Source organism: Coenobita brevimanus, chromosome 102 (genome assembly GCF_032717465.1).
Source record: "Coenobita brevimanus isolate Jiangsu-jjx chromosome 102, ASM3271746v2, whole genome shotgun sequence".
NCBI classification, from domain to species: domain Eukaryota; kingdom Metazoa; phylum Arthropoda; class Malacostraca; order Decapoda; family Coenobitidae; genus Coenobita; species Coenobita brevimanus.
The window spans coordinates 7328051-7339267 of NC_137055.1; the positions used below are offsets into that span (position 1 = coordinate 7328051).

An 11217-nucleotide genomic window follows, 5' to 3' on the forward strand; every position below is an offset into this window, starting at 1 on the left:
TACACCAAAATTTAGGAAGCAGAGCTCAGAAGGAGGTTAGCTATAGAACCGACAGGTAGTGGAGAGAGTGAACAAGAAGAGGGGTCCAACTAGACTTACTTAGTATATTAAGTCTCTGTAATACATACGCTGCTCAACTTAAGACTTTCTCTGAAGATAATAAATCAAGATCAACTCCCTGTATTTCATCTTTAACTCCTCCTGCTCTTCAATTATCAAAATAATAAAAACTCAAGACTCACTTATTACAAGAATAGAGAGTCACATTGGAGGCAACGAACCTACGAACCTCGTCTACGAATCTACAGTGAATTTCTACAAAAGCAGGCGAGACTCTACAAGATTAGCTTCAGTTCTACAGTGAATTCCTACAAAATATAGCCTACGAGCCTATGAGCCTACAAGTCTACAAAACAACTCTATAATCTTCACGTAACTTCAAGCAGCAGCAAGAAGAATAAAAAACAAAGCAAGTAAAGGAAAAGAAAGACCAAAGCAACAAGTACACAAAACCCCAACACTCTCTCCCGCCTACCTCCATCGCTGACGCAGAGGTCAAGACACACAGCAAAACACCAGGGCCACATTTATATCGCATCTTACTCACCTTTCTTCACCCAGGTTACGCATCGCTACTCAGTTACTCACCACAGCTACCAGTGTGGGAAGCCGACGTCACCATGTGTATCTGCTGAGACGACATCACCATGCGAGTTTGCTGACACAAGGCCACGCCAATCAACGTGTGACTGACACCAGGCACTTCTCACCCATTACTCATTACTCATTATTCACATAGCTCCTACTCATACTCATTTATTTCCACAGTACTGAGTTGGAAATTCGACGTTCTATGCTGAGGTTTGCCTGTGACTACAGTTGTTAACCACCACATGCACCAGGCCATGGAATTTCCTGAGTAATATCGTCCATTAACACAGCCCTAGAATTATCAAGAGATCTTCACTCAACCCTGCATTTTTCTTCTGAGATCGACATCGACACGCCTCTCCGATCTGTATCAAGTGGGTGTAATTATACTTAGTACTCATTTCTTCTCATTGCTAAAATTAGGTATATTCAACTCCTTTACTTATTTCTATATATACATCTATACCAGCGGTTCCCAACCTGGGAGCCATGGCCCCCAAGGGGGCCATGGGACATTGACTAGGGGGCCATGGGCCTTATTGGTAATATAAGATATGGACAAGAAAAACCTCAGTGCGTTTTGTGCCACAAAGTTTTGAGCACAGGATCAATGAGGCCATCAAAGATGAAGCTACACCTTGAAAAGAATCATGCAGAATATGCTGGACGAGACATGGATTTTTTAAAGCAACAGGACAGAAGTTGAAGCGACAGAAACTGGATGAGGAAGGCTCCTTCCAACAACAAAATACTGCTGTTGTGCAGGTTTCTTTTGAGGTATCTCTTTAAATAGCAGAGAAGCAAAAACCTCATACAATTGGAGAGACACGTGTCAAATCTTTTACTTTACTAATTGTAGAGGGAATTTTTGGAAGTGGAACAGGTGTAATTATCAAACAACACAATGCAGCGTCGTATACATGATACGCCAGAAGATATAAAACTGCAAGTTATTAGTGAGATGAAAGAAGCCCCTTTTGGCTTATTTGCATTTCAAATTGATGAGTCAACAGATGTAAGCTCCTGTTCACAACTACTATCATTTGTTCGATATGTCAAAGGAAATGACGTAAAAGAGGAATTTTTATTTAGCACTACCCTTGAAACAACAACAACAGCTGATGACATTATGCCAAAAATGGTACGATTCTTTGATGCTGAAGGAATTCTGTGGGAAAACGTTTGTGGTGTATGCACAGATGGAGCCCCATCCATGCTTGGCTCCAAATCAGGGTTCCAAACCAAGGTAAAAAGCCTGGCATCCCAAGCTAAAGGAAATCATTGTTTGATTCATCGTTATGCCTTATCTTGCAAGACTCTCCCTCAACCACTGAAGGAAATTCTAGAAACGGTAATCAAGACTGTGAACTTTATTAAAGCTGGGGCTCTTAACAGTTGTCTGTTCAAGGAGATGTGCAAGGATATGAGTGCTGAGCATGAGGCGTTGCTGTATTATACTGCAGTACGATGGCTCTCAAAAGGAAATGTTTTGAGCAGTTTCTTTGAGCTTCGTGAAGAGGTCAAACATTTCTTGGACATTCGGGGAAAACATGAGCTTCTCCAGCATTGTGAAGCAGAACAGTGAAATGAACAGCTAGCTTATCTTGAAGACATTTTTGAGCAGCAAAATCAACTTAACCTAAAGCTCCAGGGAAGGGGAAATACTATTATACATTTTCAAGATTATCTCAGAGGGTTCATCACTAAGGTTCAGAACTGGCAACGGAAAGTAACAAAGGAAATATCTCTATGTTTGAGAGACTCTCTGAAATCCATGACAATAATGAAAAAGAGCTTGATTCTTTGTTAAAAGCTAACATCCTTGAGCATCTGGAATCACTAGAAATGGAGCTGTTGAGATATTTTCCTGATTTAGATGACACTGAGGCAAAGATTGTGAGGAATCCCTTTTCTAGCAACGTAGGTGTTGATACCATCCCAGAAGCAATACAAGATGAGTTTCTGGATCTCCAGAATGACTCCTTTGGCAAAGATGCATTTGAGAAGAGCTTGACCGAGTTTTGGGTTGGGTTGAGAGGCTACCCAAACATCTGCAAAATGGCTATGCGTGTACTCCTGCCATTTGCTTCTACTTACCTCTGCGAGTCAGGCTTCTCAGCTTTGCTGAACATCAAAAATAAACAACGTAATCGATTGCAAGTTGAAGATGACATCCGTTGCTCTTTGAGTGTCACTCAGCCTCGGATTTCCAAACTGGTACAAAATCTGCAGGCTCAGCGTTCTCACTGAGCTCTTGGGAACTGTCTTAACGAGAGTATTTTTCACTTTCGTGAATGAGAATTAAATCCATGAATATATATTATCAATACATGTAGGAAACATGCTCTAGTCCTGTCTTTAGTCAAACATTTTTTACTTGCATTGAAGCAAAGAAGGTTTAATTTTCAAGTTATTTTTCTTAAAATTATAATCATTTTAATAAAATAAGGATAAAAGTTTAAGTAGGAGTAAAAGGATTACTTCTTTCCACACTTTTTGCTATGTATAATCATTATTTTACAATAAAATCTTTAACTCACGTCGTGTATAACTACCTTAATAACGTGTATACTAGCTGTCTGCACAATATCAAATATTAAAAATATATAAATATACGATCTGAGTTATATAGGGGCCATGGAGATTCTCATAATTTTCTCGGGGGGCCACAGGACCAAAAAGGTTGGGAACCACTGATCTATACACTCATTATCTGTCATTTATTACAACTCATTTACTCATCTATTTAATTAGGACATAAACAAAAGGCGTATTTCATAACACCATACCTTAATGACAAGGATATTTTCGCCACCACCCACGTTAATACCAGATGATAAACAATTAGTGCCCACAGCGGATCCACAATTAGGAGAGCACCAAGGCAACATACCTATTGTACAAAACTCAACACAAACTAAAGATCAAGAAACAAATACGTCAGTTCTAGATGATGAGTGGGAAACCCCCTCTGACGTAGCAAGTGAGGACTTTGTCACTGACTTGCACATATATGACAATATACTTAACAGGGTTCACCGTTCAGGCCGAACCTATTCCACCATTCCCTCACACAACGATAAACAAGTCCAACTTAAATTAACAGAGCAAACAGTGAAAATGAATAACACAACAAATACCGCGGATCAAAGATCCCCACCTCAAGTTTATGTTTATCATGAAGAAAATACTGCCCCAAAATTCTCTGGCACAGAAAAAGATCGTAATGACGTCATTTCATTGGTCAGTCAGTGCGAAAAAATCTTTATCAAAATACACATACTAGATGAACAAGAGAAAAATGCCATTTTTTCATCTTGCATATGCCAGGAAAGATGTCCAGCAAGCAATTTGCTAAGGTCAGATAAGCTCCTCAAGGCTAAGACATATGATGAATTTAAAACTAAATTTTTGAAGAAATTTTCTGGAGGTATGAACTTCTTGCCAGGTGTAATTCCAGAATTACATAAGGTTGTAGATCTTGTAAGGGAGCACACTACAAACCATGTGCTCAGTGAAATAACTGCTAATGTCTCCACAATCAAAAGAACATTATTAGTTACATTGGAAAACTCAAACTGGATAACAGATGATGGAAAGATGTCCCCAGACCTCGTCGTGGACATCATTGGTTATGTAGCTGCCTTGTGTAAATTACCTGATAGGACCCTTAAGATCGCCAAGACGATCGCGTACACCCCAGGCATGTGCTTACTAGACTTAATGAACGAGGTAGAGATGCAGTGCAGTAAAGCAGGGATGATCGACACACACGCACATTCTAGTAGAATGAGGGTACCTGAGACAGTATCAGCTGTGAAAACATCTACAACGACCCCAAACAGGGAACAAAATCGATCGCGACCCGAAAGCAGGCAGAGCAAACAACTAAACGTGTCGAGGGTTCGATCACAAACACCAGGCTACAGGCAGTTTCATAAGTTTTCGCGCAGGCCGAGCAGATCTCGTGCCACAAACAACACTACATATGGGAAGTCACCTTGTAGGTCACAGTCAAGGGATAGGTCCATTCTATGTCATTATTGTGCAAAACCAGGACACACAAGGAATGAATGCTTTATCAAAACAAAAGAGGATAGACAAAAGACACAAGGATTTGGTCCCTACTGTAGGCATCATAGATGCCAAGGGCACTGGACCAGTAACTGCAAAACAGTAGAAAAAATTGTGTTTATGTTCAAATCGGGGGAAGACCAAGTCATGACAAAAAACGAACAAACGTAAAGAAAAGCAAGTCTAAAATTCACATAGGAGGCATGTTGGGAAATGAGTGTATCTTGATACCAGCGGTATGTGAGGATCAAAACGTTTCCTTATTTTTAGACACAGGCTCTCCAGTGAATTTAATAACACAAGAAGAAATAAATAGAATTTTTAAAAATAAGAAGAAAGTAACTTTTCTGGAAGAAGCTGATTTAGATTTATATACAGTAGATGGAAAAAAAAATCACAGTAAAATATCAGTTTCAAAGAGACTACAAGACCAGCCTCTGGATTTTTCTATATCGTTGAAAACTTAGCAATTAAAGCTCATATCCCGTTCCCAGGCTTGCCTGGTGCTGTCTATCTATCTATCTATCTACCTATCATGTTTTCTATAATTAATTGTATTTATAATATGGAGACCTTACACTATGTGAGGTTCTTATGTAGCGCTGTTTATGAGCCTCCCTGTAGACTGGGTGTGTTGAACCACAGAGTACACACAGATGGAGAAGCGAATGCAGTGATCAGTAATGCACTGTGACTCTATGATCCTTAAATACTGTATAAGAGAATCCTACTGTAATCTACGTACTCTAAGTGTTTCATGCTCACAATGTTTGTTTTTCCCTGCTCTCATCCCTCCCTCCCTCCCTCCACCTAGCTTTTACCTCTTTCATAACCCCATCTGTATAAATACTGAATAGCTATGGGGTCTTCAAACATCTTTGTCTTGGTCCAAAATTGATGCTAAACCACTCAAACTTTATCACAGAAACTTGTAACAGCATTTGATGCCTTCCCTTCAACCACACATACGCAATACGCAGAGCCTCTCATAAACCCTCTGTTTTTACTTTGTCTTACTCAGTTTCACAATCTATGAATGCTTTTAATGCCTTGCAGTGCTCTTTGCAAGCTTTTATAGCTGCCTATATTACTGCAAAATTTTTTTTATCAAATCCTCTATCATTCCTAAAGCTTCCCAATTCACCACTCACCAGGCCTTATATATATATATATATATATATATATATATATATATATATATATATATATATATATATATATATATATATATATAAAGAGAGAGAGAGAGAGAGAGAGAGAGAGAGAGAGGGAGAGCGCCTCTGTGGTACAGTGGTAGAGTGTGCGTTTCGCACGTTGGTGAGCGGGGGTTCGCCTCCCGCCAGAGTTGTATAAACTTTGGGAAGCGTTCACCAAGCTACTTGCTACTTTGGCGGACACAAGAGGTGCTGTGGTTGAACCAGTGTCGCATACTAGTATGTTTGCACCCAATCGGCTTAAGGCGGACCGATTACACTTGGTTCACAGACTACACACACATCCAAAGCCACTACAACACTATAGTCACACTCACAAGCACTTCTCACCCTACTTACAGTCTCTACCAGAAAGCCTAAGCCACTAGGTAGAGATACATTGGCTGTATCGTCCCTGCTTCGGGAGGGATAGGCCGGTCCTGCAGTGGACCTCAACGGCTGATGATGATATATATATATATATATATATATATATATATATATATATATATATATATATATATATATATATATATATATACTGTATATGAGTATATATAATGGAGGTCTCAGATTTCCTTGATATAAGATTACAGTTGTCACTAAATATATGATGTGCTTCACACACAGTGCCATAGTACCTGGTACAGTCAATTAACAATGTAAAAAATACTTGACATCAAAACAGCCTGCCTCCCTTGTCTTTCCTTGACAACCAACCATTTGAAAGAGAGAGAGAGTGAGAGAGAGAGATAGATAGATAGCTAGAGAGAGAGATTCAAACAATGCTCCCTGCCTCTGAAAAGTTCAAAATAATGGAAACCTCCCCACCTGAATGGGCTAGTAGAGAAGACAAGTCATCCACCACGATGAAGGTAACTGAAACTTAGAAACGAGAAGAGCAATCAGGGGGAGAAACGGCAAAAGAACCTACCAGTTGTCTCAAGCAAAAGCATCAGACAAAAATCACAGCCACACCCCAAAAACATACCATCCCAACACGAACATCACCAATCATTCCCAAAACATCAACAGCAAGCTCCAGGCCAGCTTATTAGGAACCAAGATATACAACTCCCCTCCCCCCTTGCAATATCAGAATTTCCTCTCATTATCAGTCACAGCTTCTTACAATGGCCAACATGTCGCAAAATGTAAAAATCGTCCAACATCCCCTGACGCACACCAATAATATACCCAGGCCAGTAGACCCACACATAAAACTACTAAACAGTAATGTCGTTACGCCCCATGAACACATTGAAAATACCAGATACAAATTAGATGCATATATATATGTGAGTCTCACATTCGGGTCAGTTGTCAAGAGTAATACATGACAAAATACTTGGCGACTTCCTGACCAACACGCTTGCAATAGAATTACAAACAGATCGGTAAAATCATCAGAGGAACGGACTATAAATTTTCACCGAGCAGACCATTCACACCTACACCAATCTATACAGCAGTATTAGCAGCAACAGACGCTTATACCTCTTAGGAGACTTAAGGTGGACACCACAGGCCATTAGGAAACATAGAAACATAGTAAGGACACAAATACAGCAGGTAATACAAGTAACAACACTACAACACACAGGACCACACTTCTCCACACGTCACACAGCCAACCAAGACACTGCGCCAAACAAGTCACGCCAAACACAGCACGCACCACAACGTACGCATCACACAAGGCCAACTTATAGAGGTAATCACATTCCTATCATCACGGTTTATTTAGCTTAGGAGATGGATTTAAAGTGGACAGCTTCGGTAGAGCTTTTAGTAATTCGTTGGAGCTTTCAGTAATTCGTTAGAGCTTTCAGCAATTCGTTAGAGCTTATAGTAATTCGGTAGTGCTTATAGTAATTCGATAGAACTTTCAGTAACTCATTCACTACCTGAGAGCTTCTGCAACCTGCATGTAATCGCCTGGAGGGACCAAGAGTTAGCTAAAGGAAAACGACACCATTCTGAAAGTACCAAATGACTATCATTGCGTTCTGAAATTTCTCCAATTGTTTTCATTGTATGTAAGTTTAATTTGTAGGCGAGGGAAAAGAAAAACAGACTCACTTACTTGCTTTGTATTAACATTAAACTTACTATTTTCTTTTCTTCTACTATTATTTCTTCCTCCTTCTATCTACATGATAACTTCTCATTCTCTTTGACTTGTTACTTTTTTCACTTTCATTTTCTTTATCTGGGGGGGGGGGGGGTATGTAGCATTGAACAAGTTAGGCGCACTGAGAGAGAGCCTACCTCCGCCATCGTCTGTGCCAGATACCTCACATCACCACCAGAATTTAATAAACTCTTTCTTGCCCTATGACCCACGTGTCCATAAAATTTCATTGAAATTTATCAGTAAATTTGGAGATATCTTGTGAACAAACAAACCAAAAACAATCCTGAACCAGGACCTGAACTCAGATCACCATAATGAAATTAACTCTTCCTTGGCCCACAACCCACATGTCCAAAAAATTTCATTCAAGTCCAGCAATAGCTTTTGAGATATCTTGTGGACAAACAGACAAAACAGGGGTGAATACATAACCTCCTCCAACTTCGCTGGCGGAAGTAATAATTGGAAAGGGAGTGGGACCTGTATGTATTGACAAACTGGTGACAAATCTTATCAGCTGGTTTAGATTTTACACAAAGGCAGAGAAAAACAGGCGTTGCTTAATCCTTTCAGTAATTCTGTTATGCTGTACAGGATTATATGTCAGATGTCTGAACTAGTAAAGGGCAATGTTTCTTCGTTTTGGCGGCCAAGAAAAAAAAAAAAACAGCGCAACTGAAAAAACAGGGGAATTGGACCCCCAGAATACCCCATCTAGATCGCACATTTTTCCCTCCTATTTTCCTTCTGCTTCCGCACCCTCTCCCCCCCCCCCCCTCCTGCACCGGAACCTGGGCAGCCTCGGCGATATTCACGACCCAAGATTTGCCACTCGGAGGCTCAGTGGGGCTGTTTTTTCTTCCTGAGGTGTGTGTGTGTGTGTGTGTGTGTGTGTGTGTGTGTGAGAGAGAGAGAGAGAGAGAGAGAGAGAGAGAGAGTATGTGTATGTTTTCGTATACTTTGGTCAAAATGCACCAAACCAAGCACGTCTGAAATAGGTGTGAAGCTATATTTCAGACGTGAACAAACTGGTTTTCAGCGTAACACCTCTGAGAGCACTCGGCTAGAATCATGTAGTCCACTGGGTTAGCGTTCAAATGAGCCTGTGGACAGATGAAGAAGAAGGAGGATAGGAGGAGGAGGAGGAAGAGGAGGAGAAGGAAACTAGGAAGAAGAAGAAGAAGAAGTAGAAGAAGAAGAAAAAAAAAGAAAAAGAAAAGGAAGAAGAAGAATAGGATGACAAAGAAGAAGAAAAACTAACAACAACATACTCACCTTCACCAGCACCAACAACAACATCGGTGGTCTTCTCTCCATGCTTTGAAATTCCCCGTCTCGCCCACACTGCCATTTCTTGTGAAGCGTGGGCCGAATGGAGCCATCTGTTCTCCCTTCCCTGGCCTTACCCGCAACCATGCCAAACCCAGCCTCACCTCCCTCCTACCCACAGACCCTCACTCATACAACTACCAAACATTCACAGCCAAACTACAGTGATTGTTAAGATGAAAAAGTACGAAAGACAATCCAATTATGATTTTACCGTCATGCAGTCTTCTTCATCCTGAGAATTTCAGGATGTCATTACAGAAGAGAGAACCAGAAATTCAGCCACAACCCAGTCTTCCCCTAAAGGCGGGAGAATATTAGCAAGTATCTTAACTAATTTCCCGTATAAATAACATTCCATTGCAGTTCCTTAATATGTGGAATCATCTGGACATTCTTTAACTTTAGTATTCAACCTAGTTTGATGGATACGTGCACGATAGCTATGTGAGTGAAATATAAATACTTATACACACACACACACACACACACACACACACACATATATATATATATATATATATATATATATATATATATATATATATATATATATATATATATATATATATATACATAGTATAATTTCTTACTATCTCCAGGCGATTGTATTTACCATTGATTAGAATTTTAGAACAGCAGCTGTCTGATAGCCCTATAATTAATCGCTTCACTGAAAGACATATCTAAAATGCTAAGCAAAGTATGTTAACGGTATAAGTGAAACAAAGAAGGAAGTACGCCGTTGCAGTGAAAAGTTTAACTGAAGAAGGTTTGGGGGAGCCGGTGGCTCAATCGGTAGTGAGGTGGCCTGCAGGCCTATAGACCCAGGTTCAAATCCCCGCTGGTGCATGGAACAGTTTAAGGATTTGAATTTCATTAAATCAGACTTTACTGATCTACCAGAAGACCCGCCGACATGTCGTAAAAATACCCCCGCTAATACCAACACACCAATCCTGTATGAAACAGCCCTACCGCGTACTCAATTTGGACAGTGAGTGTTGGTGCCGAAGTGGTGACATGTAGAGAGGTGTATAGTATGTAGGAGGACTACTGGTCCTTGAAAGCAGGCTGTGAAGCCTATGCCCAGAGTTGGACACATTAAAAAAGAAAAAAAAAAATACGGCTCAACGTACTCTAGAAAAATGCAGTGACCCGGAATGATCGGTCCACGGGAACTACAGGCGATGTTTTTCTTCGAATGAAATGCATCAGTACTGTGAAGATTTATTTTATTATTGCTTCTGTAGACTGTTTTAGAGACATTAAGAGAGCCCCAAACAATAACGGCGATAACAGACGCTGAATTTAACACTTCCATTTCGAAACCTCCCTCCGAAACAAAATATAATCGCACTGGGATTGCAGGAACACAGTAAAAAAAAAATAATAATAATAATAATAAAGAGATAAATAAATATATAAAAGCTACTGTCGCAATCATGTACTTAAACATAATGCAATCCTTATCTGAGATCGTATCGCCCTGTTTCGAAATACGTTGCCCACTGACTCGTCCACTTCTTGCAATGAAGCGATTCGATCTTTATGTCCGTGACTGCAAATCTCTTGTGGTTTCATACATATCAGACAGATTGTAGGTAAGGCCATGGATAAAAATTCGCCAACTGTACCACTGTGTCCACTTCACATTAGGGCATGTCCGCTACTTTCCACACGGACGGATCAGAGAGACATAAAACTTCTGTCAGCATAGATAATCTTGCCAGAAATAATAATGATACAGTACTGGTCCAGCTTTTGTTCTGACTCAGCTTAGATATGTTAGCCACCACAGGGAAGAGAGTAGTGATAATGGTAGAATATTGG

The 11217-nt window shown here is 40.1% G+C and overlaps 1 protein-coding gene across 1 annotated transcript; it reads left to right on the forward strand.

Moving 5' to 3' along the window:
- The first annotated feature begins 2400 nt into the window (after nucleotides 1–2400).
- On the forward strand, nucleotides 2401–2901 carry LOC145415355 (zinc finger BED domain-containing protein 5-like). Its single transcript, XM_080284642.1, has one exon. The coding sequence runs from the start codon at nucleotides 2401–2403 to the stop codon at nucleotides 2899–2901; it is 501 nt and encodes a 166-aa protein (XP_080140768.1).
- The last annotated feature ends 8316 nt before the right edge of the window (nucleotides 2902–11217 follow it).

Bases quoted from the DNA above. Each gene is read 5' to 3' on its own strand.
- LOC145415355 (XM_080284642.1), top strand. From the start codon at position 2,401: ATGTTTGAGAGACTCTCTGAAATCCATGACAATAATGAAAAAGAGCTT.